The following is a 16,310-nucleotide window of genomic DNA, read 5'->3' as shown; positions in this document are numbered from 1 at the left end:
ACGTCCGAATTCCAATCCAGTTCCTTCTTCCCCGTATTGTAGCCTGTGCCAACACAACCAAAGAACACACACAAAACGGCACGAATATTTAAAAAATAAACCCTAGAAATGAGTCATATAGCGAGGCACGTCTCGAATATCTTCGGACGCCCGAGTCTCGCCCCCAACTCGAGCTTCAGCAATTGCGAGGGATTCGAGTGAAGGTTCTGAATGGAAACCTCGAATCTGCGCTGATCGTAATGCAGCGAAAGATGCAATCGAGCAGAATCGAACGGCTGATAAAGCGGGAGTAGACTCACCACATCAAGAACTCCGAGAAGCGGGTCTTGGCCCGTAAAAATCTGGAGCGCAGAATCCAATCCCAGGAACTCGCTCGCAAGCTCAAGGCCATTCTCATCAAGAAAGTCAGGTATGCTAGACTTAGAACCCTAGAAATATTATAGCGTGTTGCGAAATACATTCCCTGAGGTTTGCTTCAAACTGATTGATTTGTGGGTGGATATTCTTTCTGGTATCCAAAAATGTGGAATTGTTTAGATTGATTTTAGTAATGTGAAAGGCAAAACCTAGGTCTTTACTTTTTATGCGATTTATTGAATCGCAAAAGAATTATTGGTTATGGTAAGATAGTAGCAGGGTTTTAAATCACGACGAAGCTTTGCAAATGTGATTTTTGCTTGTATCACTTCCTGCATTTTCTCAATAACCCTATATTATGTTCTATAGTTTGATCACACATTTAAAGCAGTTTCTCTTTTACATGGATGTAAATCATCTCATATGTTAGGAGGAAGAAATTTGGTCCATGCTGTTGATTTTGGACTAGATTCGAGAAGTTATTTTCCATGGTTAGGAGACAGTTCCAAGTGCAGCAACACATTGTTTAAATGGGGCTTAAATGATGTTTTCTTCACATCTATAAGCTTTAGACAAACTTAGATGATGCTCAAGCTTTGCAATTTGCATATAATTATCAATAAACACACCTCAGAGATCAGACTTCAGTACTGAAATCAGTGATGGAGCCACCCCTCAAATTTCCATATATATATATATTTATATATAAGGTAAAATGAAAATTTTTCCCCCCTAAGAATTAGAAAATTTTGAATTTTTGAAAAATAAAAATATTTATAATTAAGTGTTATTGGCAAAATATAAGTTCTAACAGTTGATTAAAAAGCAATAAAATATTTTATAAAATTTACTTAATATTCATACTTATATTTTTTTTTTTCACACAATCATTATTCTAATGTATTTTTCAGTATCTTAATATATTGGAAGATTTTTTTTATTATGAATTTTTTAAGAAAATTGATTTTTTTAATTATTTTATATTTGATATTTTATTAAATAAGTTTCTTAATGGTGATTTTTTCTTTAGCTTCAATTTTGACAATTTTAAAAAATAATAATTTTTATATTAAATTTTATAGTATTTGAATTTTGAATAGATTTAGTGTTGTTTAATTAATTATGTTAAAGAGGTAGTTTAGTTTAGTTTTAATCATAAGAGACAACATGACTGAATAGGATACTTTGAATTATAAATAATAACTATCAAACTTTCATAAACTATTTATATTTTGCTTATCGGGGTTTTAGCAATTGTGATATTATCATTAAAACACAGGCTTCATCACTGTTCATTGATTTATATTTAGTCATTTGAAAAAAAAAAATTGAAATTACTTTCTAAATTATTGAATTCTTTAAATTTTTTTGTTGAAAATTTACTTGAAGATGAGAGAGCTGTTGCCCTGTCCACAGCTATGGAACCTAAGACAATTTGATGCTTGGGGCCCTGTTCTCTTGGGAGTCTGGGACTGACCTTTGTTTCCTCTAAGTCTACTGTATTCCTTTCCAATCATCTTATAGAACAGAAAGATGCTTCTTCTTCCTTCAGGACTATAACACCTTGAGTCACTGCTTCTTAAGCCCTTCTTCTAGATGTAAAATTATGAATTTCCATGACTTTCTTAGGAATCCAGCACAAATGGTTATTGGAAAATTTGCAGTTGTTTGGAACTTTTTCTATTTGGCTATACAAAAATTGTAGTTCAACCTTCTGAACTATGTTTGGTTAAGCTATGTTTGGTTATAACATGATATATAATAAGAGGTAGCATAACATATCCTATCTCATGTTTAGTTGACAACGAGATAGGATATGTTTTCCAACTTTTATCAAATCCTATGTTTGATTGAAAAGAGAATAAGATAAGAGGTGGGATAAAATATCCACCCTGTTTCTTTTTATTTTTTGATAGGCAAACAAGAATATATAAAAAAACACCAATCAAAAAGAGGGTCCACCTTTTTCTTATATCCTTTATACAAGGGATTTAATAATCCCATTGGGAGAGATGGAGTACACATATCCTATGAATCATAGATTCTTTTCTCTCATATAGTTTCTTCTATTTCTTAAATTTATTTGTTCATGTTAGTCACTTTCTGAAACAAAAATTTTTTAATTAAAAAGCTAAATCTTTGTTCAAAAAATATAATATTGTTTATTTACAAAAGTTTGATACTTTTATTTTTAATATTATTAATAAAAAAATAAAAATTACCTACTGAAAAATAGATTGGAGAGTGAACTTTAAATAATGCTTAATACGAGAGAGATTTGATTTATTTTTAAATACCAAACATTAGGAAGCGATATGTCTTCTAGTTGAAGAATAACTTGATATGGTGAAGTATGATTTTCATTCAATTTTTATTTCTATAACATATCCAATTGGAAATAATATCCTAGGATATCATTATCCATTCAATATAATGTCCTGTTGCAAATAGTATCCTATAACATGTATGTACTATCTTATCCAACATACCAAACATAGTCTAAATGTCTTGACTCGCACCCACCCACATGTGTGTTTGGGCTTTCACCAAGGTTTAAGTTAGCATGATAGATGCCTTGTTGGCCTACTACCTAACAATGTAAATTTTTAAGTCAAATTGGTAGCTTAACATAGCATTGGAGCTTCATATTATTTGATGACGTGTATCTCCCTTATTTATTAAATGCACTGCAAGCCCAAAAAAGACTATTGACTCTACTATCTGAGAAGGCTACATTGTAATATGCATCGTAATCTGTTAACTTAAGTTTTTAGGTCAATTGGTAGCTTAATAACATGGACTCACATGATACATGTGTTTCTATGGTCGGGATTCTTGTAGATTGCTTATGTTTGCTGATAATCTTTACTGAAATATTGCAGGGGTCTATGACACTTTGAAGGAATGGTTTGGTTGACGGATGTCACTGAAAGGGAACTCTTTTTGCTGTTAGTTTGCACTTTTGTTTCATCTTCCTCTGGAATTTTGTGGGTTGTGCTACCTGTTTTCTCAGCAACTATGCCTCTGTGATACATGCAACCTGATGCAGAAGCAGTTTATTTGCCCATTCATTCGAATGCCATACAGATTTTACTGCAATATCACAGAAAATTTGAGAAACACATTTCAGTGATGTTATCGCATCTCTGGATCAATAATTGCAGTACATTTCCTAAGATGCTGTTTTCCCTCGATGGATCAGAATTTGCTGTATGATTTGATAATTTAAAGCAAAAGAAGGGAAACAAAAATGACAAGGATATGTGCTTGTCAGAATGGTCACACTCTCAACCCCAGAAAAGGTGTTTATATGAAATCATGGAGGTTGCCATAAGTATGCTTTGAGAATTGAGAAGGATACATGTTGATGAGAATTGTTGCATTTATACTCCCTATCCATTTTATTGATGCTCTTCTTTGAGTGGTACCTAAATTGTCCTCTGCTCCCATAAAATGCCTCTTTGCTATGTAGACATCCTATTACCTCATAAAGAGGCAGAAAGGTGTCTTCGGTGTAGGATAAGAAATTGCATTCTAGAGATATTTGGTTTCCTTAAGCGGCAAACTGAAGCAGCTTTGAAGTCATAATACCCAGCTAGAGAACTAACTGCACATTTTCAAATGCATGATTTGGGTCGTGGCGTTGTGTTCCATGAGCAGTTTATTGGGAGGAGTATAATTTTTCCCACTCAAGCCATAATATTTCAGGCCAAGGATTTGTATTAAGGTTGCAACATTGCGGATTAGCAACCTAACGAGGCTGGGTCGTACCGAAAAGGGTTCTATCGAGACTGCGGGTAGGTCATGCCTAAACATGGCTGTTAATCAATTCAAAAACAAATATTATTAATCAATATTAACAATGTATTTCAAGTTGAATGATTTGAGTTAAAGAATTAACATTGTTTAACGGGTGATAGATTTCGCATTCCTTTAGATTAATAATGAGGTAATCCAAAATATTATATTAATATTAATTATTATAAAGGATTAAATAATTAAATAATGAACGAGTAATGTACAACAAGCTAATTAGGCTTAAATTCTTGGTAATATAATTGGTGGAATTAGCATTAGAACGTCGATGTATAAGAAGAAAGGAGTGCAACCAATAAAAAGGAGAGGAAAAAGGGAAAAAGAAATGCCACCTAGATTTGTCCGGGGACGGTAGCCAAAACGGTATCAGTTCCAATACACAAAATGGAGACTTGAGAGTGAGAGTAGCGAATAGTGATGGAGAGTTCCCAACCCTATTCGAGGGTTTAAGAGGAGGCATCGCCTTGCTTCTCTTTTTCTGCTGCATGAATGGCAATGGAAACTGTAAGGGTTCGTGTGGTGTTGGAAGATCCCGATCTTCTGAACAAGACACAGAATTCAGAGGGACTGAGGCGGAGTTGGCTTCTCCTCAAACCCCAACACAAAACCATCTCCGACCTCTCTTCCTATCTCCTTCGCATCTTCAATCTCCATGATTTTTGCCCTAATGGCCTCCTCCTCTCTGTATGTCCTCTTTTATACCTGCTCTTAACACTAATCCCTGCAATTACTCTATTTATGTTATTGTTCATTAACCAACATCATATACTGGATGACTTAATCCTTGTGCTTACCTTTCAATTTATCACACACCTTTTGATTTTATTGTACATTGAATGACGCAGAAGAAACTGCGTGCTGAGGCTAGTGGGAAATCTAGCATTGTCTTTGATTTGTGTGGATTTTTATATATATATATATATTTTTTGGGTGTTTTCATTCTTACACGTTGGATTAATTACTTTGGTTTCATTTTTTGGGCAGATGGATGGCTTTGTTTTGCCCTCTTTTGAGTCCACTTGTATTTTAAAGGACAAGGAGATCATTAGGTTTGTTAGAAAGTTTTCTATGCCATTTGATGGATTCTCGTTGTGTGAAAATGAAAAGTAATGTATGTGGTTTATTTTGATTTTTGTATTAGTGTGAAAAGGAAAGGTGGGGCAGTGATTGATCTTCTTGAGGTTGGTGATGAGACAAATTGCTCTGAGGATGAAGCAATCGTGGAGAATCAGCACATACATAGGGGAGTGAAGCTTTTGGCGAATGAGGAGTTTGACAAGGAGACTGGAGGGTATGAAAGTGAATCTGAAGAGGATGAACCTGATCAACCAGAGGAAACAGTGCAAGTGGAGACTGCATCGGCCGGAAATGCAGGTTCCAAGAAAAGAAAAGCATCCAGGAAACTTAAGAGCCCAAAGTATGTCTTGAATTCTATCTCCAAAAAATGCTTTTCTTGTGATTTGTATTGTATCTGTGATGATATCTCTGATCCAAGAGGACTAAAATGACCCCAAATGTTTGATTTGATATATTTTGCACTAAACCACTGTGTACTATTTTAACTTAGATTCTTATAATATCAGTCACCATCTGCTGATCATTGTATAGATGATCTTTAATTTCTAAAGAGCATCTAGTTATTCATGCAAACTTTTCATGTCCCAACAGTTATGCCAGAGTGCTGGATTTATATTATTAAATCAACTATAATGCTGCAACTATATAAACTGTAAAACCTATCAATTTAATGAAGTCCACAGTATCTTCTAAATTGCATAGTAAGAAAATTAAAACTATACATATTGAGACTTTACCACAAGGAAGTCATGTTGAGATATATCCAATGCATATTGTGTCTAGTTACCTAATATCATTTTCTCATTATCTGGAATATTGCTACCTCTCAAGGTTTGTACACTGGGGTCTTGCATGTTATTTGCTATATCTCATATCAAATAGTTTTGATGGCTATATATCTCACTTAGTATTACTTTGCTGTTATTTTGTGGAATTAATATACTTTCTCTTGCTTAGTCTTGTTTGCAACTAGTTGTGTAGAAGGTTTCATCAGAATTTTCTGGTTTTGTTTGCCGTTTTCTTTTCTTGGTAAATTACAGGAGGAAGAAAAACAAATATACAAGGCTTGAAAAATGCCCAGTGGTTCTGGAAGATGTTGAAAATGGTGTATGTGAGGAGCAGACCAAAAGCTGTGATGACTGCACTGCCCTCCCCAAGAAGGGTAGTCTCAAGAAGCACAAGTCATCCAATGTGAATGGTAAACCAGATAAAGCTAGGACCCTCAACATTGATGAAAGAAGTAATGATGTCGATGAATCTTCGCCCAATGCAAAGAGGTAGGTTCTAAAGTCTTGTTAGGTTTATGATGGGTGTTATACTAGATTCCTTATACTTCCTTCTTATTGATTGCTTTGGAAGGTAAGTTAGAGTTACACACTATCTCATATTGCTGCATTACATCTCCCAGTTGAATCATTTCTTCTTGTCTCTTTCATGCTGTTACTCTTGTGTGTACTTCTTTTTGGTATTCGTGAATGTTCAGTCTTCATCAATGGTTAGTGGGCTCAACCTAAAGTTCGTATGATAGTATGATTTTTTTAGAGTTTCAGCATGTAGCTAATGCAATTCCTAATATTCTTTATTTATTCTAACTACAAGTTAAATAACTTTGCTAGTTTCACTACAATATAGTTTTCATAACTTATCCACATATATGAATGCTCACACAATGAGCATTCATTTCAATAAAGAGAGAGCTAGCCCTGGTTGCTGAGAGCATTTCAGGAAAGTTTTAATTAGAGTTATCTAAATCATATTTTCGTGTCTGTACAGTGTTTTCCTCGATTAGGGCATCGGTATGTAACTATATGCAGTTTATGAAATATGTATTTTTCATGCAAATTGCCAGAAACATGGCTTGTTTCAAGAAAAATGTCTCTTTCGAGTCTTTCCTCTGATGGCTTGCCTTGCATTCTTTTTGAAGTCAACACATCTGCAATTTATCTATTTAGTTTTAACTGTTAGAGAGAGCAGGTACTAATGATAGAAGTATTCCTTTTGATTGTCAATCCTCTCCATTCCTCTTTTTCTCTCTTGTGTGCTCTTGCTCACTAACCAAGAATCGTCATTCTATTTTCTAGGTGTGGTGAGCTTCAAGAAAATGGCAGTCAGGGTGTGGAAGTTGCCAATCCACCTGATGGAACGCAAAAGGTTGGTAATAGTCCTTAACTATTTGTGTATGATTATTGTAATTATAATAAACTTTACAAAAGATATCTGCATGGTCAAGGTATAGAGAGGAATGTCTTCTATGCAATTTATTTATTCTGGAAACACAGAAACAAATAAATTCTGCGGTCAAACTATCAAAAGTAGAATGGGCTAGAAATTCAAGCCCTAAATAATTCACTTTGTATTGAAAAGCTGAGGACTTCCTGGTTCTTGTGGATCTAATTCATTGAAATTCTAAATCTTCAAAATAATGGATCAGAATACCGCAAATAGAGCCATTGTGACACCCATTGAAGGAGTAGTTCCCCATCCAGGAGCTACTTTACCATATTCTGAATTCAACAGTTTCAATAAGTCCTCTGTAGTAGTTTGTCTTGAACCAGATCTAGAGCTACCCTCAGTGTTTTTTTTTTGTTTTGACTATCTTATTTCGTATGCATTAACATGACATTGTGCTGGTAATGTTTTACTTTTGACCATCCAACCCCTTTGTGTCAATATTGCTGCTACATGACATGGCTATGGGTTGCATGCTGAATACTTTATTTATACCCAAATAGGCAAATATGTCCAGATTGGAACAAGGTTTAAATTTTAGAAAGATGAATTTGGGTTAAAGGTTTTTTAAATGAAGTTTAATATTACGCTATTAGGAATTGTCAAACAATTTCCAGCTATTGGTCAAGCTTTATCCTTTTGAATTGTTAGATTAAAGCTTAAGTTACAATATAAAACCATATCCCCTAAGTTTGAATGAAAAATTTTACCCATTGACAAAACTGTACTAGGTAATGCATGTAGGTACTAATTGTTGATTAGTCATTCTGGGGCATTTATATCATTTTAAGGGTTTACATTTTGATGCTCTTCTTTCTTTTCTGTTCTGTTTCCTATTATTACAACTTGCTTTGCCTCGGCGCCTGTTTTTCTCGTCAAAGATCAACTTCACCATCTAAGTTATACATATCTTTTCCCTTTCTGTTAGTACCCTAGTAGAAGTGCTCGGCGTAAAAAGGCCAAGCGGAAATGGCTGCGGGAACTAGCTAAAGTTGAAAAGAAAGAGGTTGAAAAGAAAGAGGTATTTAAGCACAAGATTTTTTAAATTGTTTTATAGGATTGAGATCTCAATTTAACTTTTCTACATGCATAGCAACAGCATCTTCCTTTGCCTTGCTGCCCACTATTTTTCCATCTGTCTCTGCATGCACATGTGCATATTTCATATTCTAGTAGGTAGACTGGAGTCCAGCATATGACTCTAAGTTGCAGGATCATCTATGCTACTTCATCAGTTGGTATTGTATCTACCAAGTATTTGGATGCTTATTCTCCAAACTTCTGAATAAAGCTTATGTCTTTGCTGGGGTAATATATATGCCTATCAAAGGCAATAGAGTTACTTAAATTATTTTGATCTTCTTTTGTTTGTTACATATTTATTTGCCTTTTAAAAAATGATATTTTGTTTGTAATCTTAATTTTGGCAGATGCATCAGAGACAATCACCTGAAAAAGAGGTTCAAAAGAATTCTCTAGAGCATCAGCAACCTGATCAAAATAGTGATACAGATGATGCTGTCATTGTTCCCATAGTAATTAGGCCAGGGCATATTCGCTTTGAGCCCCTTGGAAAAGGTTCGTTACTCAATATATGTGTGCTCATGCATGCATGTTTGCAAGCAGGAATACTTGGTTTTCATGCATTCTGGATGCTGAGATTTATGTCTTTGATAATAAAATTGAGTTGCCAATGAAGATCAATTACCATATTTCGTGTGACTATAGCATCAAACTGGTTACTCTGTCTAAGTATTACTACTTCTAGAAATTAAGTTGTAGTGTTTACTATGTCTAATGCTAGAAACTGAGTTGAATGTCTAATTTTATGACATGATGAATTCAGTTCAAGATCCCTTAGATCTGTGAGGCTGAATTCAGTAGATTAGCTGTACAAAGCATTTCCTTTACCTGGTAGGTTTTGACCATCTAATTTGCATTATATGCTTAAATGTTGTTGAGCCTTTCAAAGAAATTCATTCGATTGAATGCCTGAAACTAGCAGATGCTGATTATTTTCATGTGCTTGATGCCTTGATCTACTTAATAGAGATGGCATGCATCATATGCTGGGGCTTGAATCTTTTTCTGATGTTGAATTGATGAGATGCAATTGGAACTGGAACTGCTGGAGAGGAAACTAGCTCTAATATTGCTCTTAGCCTCTTTAGGTGTCTGCTGTATACTTCTTGTATGCTTTGGGTTGACCTTTGGGCGCCCTTGATTCTTTATTTATAATATTTTCCTGTGCTTTTACCTATAAAAAAAAAAATATATATTGCTCTTAGCCTGCACCTCTGTTTCATTTGTGATCCATTTTCTTGCCACTTTACTTTTAAAGAACAAAATGTAAATGTTAATATCTGTAGAACTATAGAATAGTGCTGAAGTTTGGACAAGGTATCTATAACCGTCTTCATGTTTGTGGTTGCTTTTATTCTGAGGTTCTGAATAAGATTGATCCTGTATGAGAAGCCAGCATGAACCAATTTTAGACAGAACTGTATGTTAGCATGAAAACTGTACATTCAATGATAGATGCACATGTGAACTTAATAATTCCTTTTACTTTTTTGAGGAAAATTGAAGCCAAAGTTTTTAAAGGCGAAAGCGTAAGGCGAGGCGTTTTCGTGTTCGTGAGGCGAGGCGTAAGCCTCGAGGCGTTGAGGCGTAAGCTTTTTGAGCCTTACTTTATATAATTAATTAATATTTTAAAATATATAAAATAAAATAGCATAAATAAAAACATGAAAATAATTCATTAGAATCATAAAAAAAACATACTTTGCCTAATTTAATCACAAAATTATTGTATTGTCAAATATAATGAATGATTAATCTGCTTTATTATATGTTTAATCTTTTTATATTTTATAATAAATTTGTCCTTATTATATTAAACTTTTTTATATTTTATAATTTTATATTTTAAAAAGTATGATCGTGATTGATGGAAGATTTTTATTTTAAAAAAAAAATTATTAGTAATAAATCACATTGATCATTAAATTACATAAAATAAATTATGTTTTTTAATTTATTTTTTTCAATGGTGTGAGGTTTGGTTAACAATTAGACAACCATTTTCTTAAGAAAATCGTATTTAATATTTAAAAGTAAGTGTTATTTTCCGGTTGAAAGGATTATCGGCCCGAATCTTTGTCAACCTCACAGATAAAATAGAAGAATATTGTTTTATACCAATAATTATATTATCCGCCGCCGCTGGAGTTCCTAAACCGCCACTAAAGATTGCCTACCACACGCTTTCTCTGACTTTTGCACCCAAGCCCTGAGCAATGGGGCCATACCACTAGCCCCATTAAAAAATGGTGGAAATTAAGGAGAGCGTGGGGGAAAGGATACCGGGGAAGAGGAACGAAGAGGGAGAAACCATGGAAGAGGGAGTTCGCAACATACTTGGAGATGAGAGGGATTGCCGCCGGAGAAGATCGCTGCAATTGGTCGCCGCCGAAGGTGAGCACTCCGTCGCCGCTTGACTGGAAGAGGTAAGGTTTGTTTTGGGTTTGTTTTCAGTCAGGACTGGGGTTTTAGGTATTCTTAGGGTTTTTTTTTAAATCTTTCATTGCCACATCAGATCCGACGACGCGTACGCCTCACCGGAAAAGCGTGAAAGGCGCGATCAAAGCGCGCCTCAGTCACGCCTCACCAGAAAAGCGTACGCCTTTCAGGTGTTTCGCTTTATTTTTAACGCCTCAACGCGTTTTCGCTGCGCCTCGCCTCAAGGCGCGCCTCAAGGCGCGCCCCACCAACGCCTTTAAAAACACTGATTGAAGCTAATGCTAGTGTTTTTTTTCCAAGAATGATGTGTTGTTGGGCTTCACTGATCCTCAAAACTTGGTAATTAGTTAAGTGATGTGTCTGTAAAACGTGAGACAAAGCACTGACTGTGAGTGCATTATAAATACATGTAAATTGCCACCTTGCTGGCATCTAATAAATTTGCCTAATAATGTGCATGCCATAATACTGCATTCTCTCTGATTAACTTGCTGTTTCTTGTGGATGCAGACCAGACTATCCAGCAAAATCCAGTTTCGGTGGTATATTTTATATTTATTTTACTTTCTTAGGCTGTTTATTAGTGATTTTCTTGTGTTAAAACTATTCAACATGATGGACTAACTCACTAGGCTATATGTTTGGTTAGCTAAATGTGATATGAGATTCGATGAGATATAAGATGACATATCTTATGCCATGTTTGGTTGGTGATGGGATAGAATAAGTTATTTGATCACTTATCATATCCCATGTTCAATCAAACTTGAAATAGGTTATATAATAGGATAACTTGTCCAACTTCTTTTTTGTCTCTTCTACGTAAGATATAATAATCCTACATTGAGATTTATGATATACATATCCCTTGGATAATAACTTTATTTGTCTCATTCATTTCTTTTATATTACTCATTTTGCAAGACAAAAATTTTGATTAAAAAAAATTAAATTTTTAGTTCAAAAGAGTAAAGACTTCAAAAAAATGTTAACAATACAATCTAAAATAATACTAATATATAATATTTTTTAATATGATATTTAATATATACAAAATGCTTTTGTATATTTAACAAAATTATATAATATTTTTTATTTATATATTTTAAATATTTTAATTGTAAATATTATTAACAAAGAAATAAAAAATCACTTAGTAAATTATTAATTATAGAATGATTTAGAAATATTATTAAACATGAGAGAGATTTCATTTTTTTTAATAGTAAACATTGTGATGCAACATATTTTTTTATTTTAATGAAATATGGAATATTGAAATGCAATATGTTTTTCATTTCATTTTCTATTTTTTTTTTTCACCAAACATGAACAAGGCACACATCTCATGGGATATAATATTTCTAGATATCATTTCCCTTAGATATAATATTTCAGATATCATATCTTATTGGAAATGATATCCTAGCATATGTATATTCTATCCTATTCAACCAACCAACATAACCTCATGGTTGCAGCATGAACACTTGTTTTTTTTTTTTTGATAAGTAAGCACAAAATTCATTCATAAGAGGCGAATTAGGCCCAAAGTATACAGGGAGTATACATGGCAGCTAAGACCTTACAAGCAAAAAAAACCAAAAACTCACCGCCCCTTATCTGGAGGCTAACCACTTTAGGAATCCTATAAGGGAATGCGGCTCCTCACCAATATACAATTTAGCCCAACCCCAAATGTTACATACAAAAGAATATTTAAGCCTCTGAATTGCCAACTCCCTCCTCTCCCTTAAAAGCTAATTTATTCATTTCCTTCCAAACCGTCCAAAAAATAAATAACGGAATGAAATTCCATAGTTTTTTCCTTTTTTTCCCCACAAAAGCACCCCCCTAACTAAATAAAACCTTCTTTATAGTTTTAGGAAAAGCCCACTGAACCCCAAATAAGCCCAAAACTAAGTCCCACAGCACTCTAGCCATTGTACAATGAATAAGAATGTGATTTGCATTTTCCTCTTCACAAGCACACAAAAAACAGCGATTGGGAAGCTGCCACCCTCTCTTCTGGAGTCTATCAAGAGTCAATATCATGAACACTTGTTAAAAGCTACCTCACATATTAATTTTCTTCCTTTGGAGTTTTCATCATATTAATAATTGATCACTCCAAGAGTATTTTTTTATGTTGGCAATTAATCTTCTTGCTTCATAAAATAGACAGCCTTTTTCAAATTGATTTCATTTTAAGGGATTTTAAAGTTTTCCTTCAGTTTGATACTTTCCTATCTTTCTAAACTTGTGACTTAGGAAACCTTTCAGTGGAACGGAACTACCAGCAAGAAGAAGGGTCAAAAATGGGGTAAAGAGAAAATGTCTTGTAGAAGGAATGATTATAAGGATTTCAACCAACAACATTCTGAGACATTTGCTGTTGAAGAAGGGACCCCTCCAAAGGATCCCATGGACTTTGACAAGCTTCCTTCCCTCACTAGCTCACCTAAGGTTTGTCTCTTTATTGCTCTTAAATTATTTTCGATTGTGGGGACACCTGAGCTTTATTTTCAGTTAAGGTGAGTATTCAATAAACGTAACGTTTTAGTGCCCTAATTTCCAACAAATTTTTTTCTGGTACATTTGTTTCATAATTTGTCCAATCATGGCAAAATTAGATCCAATATCTTTTCTATCTTTTTGGTCCAGAACAATCGAAGGTTAATGATTTTCTGGTAAATTGCAGGAAGGTGATATGATTGCATATCGTTTGATTGAGTTATCATCAACCTGGACCCCTGAGCTATCCACCTTCCGAGTATAACTCTTTCAGCATTTCATTGATTCTGTAACACATTATTTTGATGCATAGAATTCCAGTTAACATGTGCTTTTTTCAATGTAGGTTGGGAAAATATCATCATATGATCCTGAATCCAACAAACTTATACTGATATCTGTTCCTGAATCCCCTATTGTTGCTGAGACAAGGATCGATGAAGATGCATCTGCGCTAGAACCAGACCCAGATACATCCCTTTACAGGGAAGATGGATCTTTAGAGGTACTCCGGTTCAACATGAGTGATATTTTCTTTTTTCTGTTTTTGGTCTAGTAAACAAGTCAAAGCTTGAACCTGGGCCTGCTGTACTACCTCCAATGCAATTCAAACCTATAATCCAGTTCACCTTCTATAAAACAAGAATTCATTATAGACTATTGGTACTTTGATATGCATCTTCCATTAAGGAAAAAAATTCTTGTTAGGCTTTGCACTTCAGTGAACAATAATTCTACTAGGCCTGTTGGAGCAGGTTCCAGGAGTTGTTTGAATGTAAATTTGTCCTGTTTTAAACAGTGTCATTAAATTAACTGGTTCTACCATGGAGGCCAACAATAGACAATCACCACCTCTCACCCTGCCACCTTACACGTACAAACCTGTACAACAGAAGAAAAACCACACAAGTGCTCATGTGTGCATGCAAAGAGATGCTTTTTTCTTCAGAAAGTCAGAAACTGCCGACTTGGGTATCCCTCTCCAGGGAAGGGTTCTTGTTGTACCAAAGGACCCAGCCACAGGAGAACCAGGGACAAAGAGTTTTTACTTAATTACTTAATGGTTGAGGAAAGAAAATATCAAAAACAAGTTGTAAAATGTTTATAATGCATATACTAGGGACAAAAAGATCATAGCAAAGACATAAATTTCTTCTTAGCTGTGAAAATACTGAACTGTGTCTTTGCAGATAGATTTTTCATCACTCATTGACGTTCGAATTATCAAATCTGGCAACTCACATCTGGAAAAAGCAGTCACTGCTAGAGTTGAAGCTCCTGTGGACACTCAAGATGCTGTGTCTGGTGTGAAACCCAACAATAAAAACAGTGGAATGTCTACTTCTCTTCCAGGTGGGGAGCTCAATATCACTCAAGTTTCTGTAGCAGGAGTGGAACACAACATTAACAGAGAAATGACTGCCCCTCCCCCAGGTATCACTGATTCTTACACTATGATGCTAAGAATTATGTTTAATGAGACATGAAGACAATGAAAGCAATGTCATTAATATCAATGAGGTTGACTGCATTTTTTGTGTTCCAGAAAATGGAAAAGTAAATGCATGGGATGAAATCGATAAGGTTTTGAGTGCAAAGAAGGCGCAGCTGTCCCAGGAAGATGGTTCTAGTAAGAAGGAGAGTCCAGGCAGGAGTCCATGGTCATATAAAGCATTGAGAGGCAGTGCACTGGGCCCAACAATGTCGTTCTTAAGAGCACAAAATAACTTTTGAGGAAAATGATGTGTTCTTTCAGTCAGATTCTGCTGCTTCTATGATTCGATAATCTTTTGACTAAAGTAAGAATATATATCTTCTGGCGTAAAAAGACATTGGCCGATTTTGGTAAAATTTTGTGTATAAGTTGGACTTTGGAAAAACCTTCAAATCATTCTAGGGTGGGAGCAGCCTTTTGACAAATTGTATCTTTGACCAGCCGTTATTTGCAGGAAATGTAATGGCTCATGCGGCTAAGTTTGATTGTAGTGGAATTAGTCGGAGAAGGTAGATTGCAGGGCCGTGACACTTTGCCAGATGTTTTGGTCGACTATCCAATTTCTTGGTTTTGAAATGACTTCTTCAACAGGAATATTGGATAGGATACGTAGCTGATTGAGGTGTTCGCAAATTTGACCAGGATGCATCTGCATCCATGTTGACTATGGATGTTTGATGGCCTCCAAACTTTTGATTGTCACATGAATGAAACCAGTTTTTCCTCTTTGGCACAGCTTAACATAGTGATTCAGGTGGTTGCGGAGTGCATATCCAAAGTTGGCATCAAATGGTAGCGCCACTAAGTCAACTTCTTGTTCTACTTTTGTTTTGTTCAGCCTATCTGTGGATAGAGGCAAGTGGCAGCCAAAGCTTAAGGAAATACCCAAATTTTAATTTGGCATTCTCTGAATGATAACGGGCTGAACTGAAATTTTATATGATTCGCTATGAATTCAGTTTTGAAGTAAGATCGGATTATGGCCTGGTCAATGGTCATAAGTTATTTTTTTAAATCATTAGTGTTGTCATTTTCCAAAAGTCCTTCGTCTGTGCCAAGTTTCTGTGCTTTCAAAGCTGCATTGCTACTATTTGAACACTTCCAAGAAGTTATTTAAATCTCTAGGGAAGTTCTGCATAATAGTTGAAATGTCTTGTTTGAATAGTTCCAAGAAGTTAGGGGTTTGTTTGGAAATGTCTTCGGAAACAGTTTTTAAAATCAGTTTTTTAATGTTCTCTAAAATAAACGCTTGTTTAGGGATTTGACATCTTCTCAATCTACTTTTCATGTTTTAAAATTT

At 34.8% G+C, this 16,310-nt stretch overlaps 2 protein-coding genes across 4 annotated transcripts; both read left to right on the top strand.

The window, feature by feature from the left end:
* On the top strand, positions 1–3,743 carry LOC100250949 (uncharacterized). The gene is given in 3 exon segments (XM_010652310.3): positions 1–162; positions 165–409; positions 3,240–3,743. Coding segments are annotated over 3 exon segments (309 nt in total). The 5' UTR covers positions 1–108; the 3' UTR covers positions 3,250–3,743.
* Positions 3,744–4,413: 670 nt separating this feature from the next.
* Positions 4,414–15,751, top strand: LOC100256103 (coilin). 3 transcript variants are annotated; one of them, XM_010652331.3, is made up of 13 exons: positions 4,414–4,857; positions 5,158–5,222; positions 5,315–5,590; positions 6,291–6,527; positions 7,332–7,401; positions 8,408–8,485; positions 8,910–9,057; positions 11,512–11,543; positions 13,273–13,467; positions 13,703–13,774; positions 13,862–14,020; positions 14,706–14,949; positions 15,062–15,751. In XM_010652331.3, exons 1-13 carry the CDS (start codon positions 4,663–4,665, stop codon positions 15,247–15,249), a joined length of 1,959 nt encoding a protein of 652 aa, XP_010650633.1. In that variant the 5' UTR covers positions 4,414–4,662; the 3' UTR covers positions 15,250–15,751. The 3 variants fall into 3 exon arrangements, with proteins under 3 accessions (XP_010650633.1, XP_010650626.1, XP_010650619.1); XM_010652324.3 differs by having other exon boundaries at positions 8,408–8,500; positions 13,285–13,467; XM_010652317.3 differs by having other exon boundaries at positions 8,408–8,500.
* Positions 15,752–16,310: the final 559 nt, after the last annotated feature.

The sequence above is a fragment of the Vitis vinifera genome, chromosome 1 (assembly GCF_030704535.1).
Source record: "Vitis vinifera cultivar Pinot Noir 40024 chromosome 1, ASM3070453v1".
Classification (NCBI taxonomy): domain Eukaryota; kingdom Viridiplantae; phylum Streptophyta; class Magnoliopsida; order Vitales; family Vitaceae; genus Vitis; species Vitis vinifera.
This window is presented reverse-complemented; position numbering and strand designations above follow the sequence as displayed.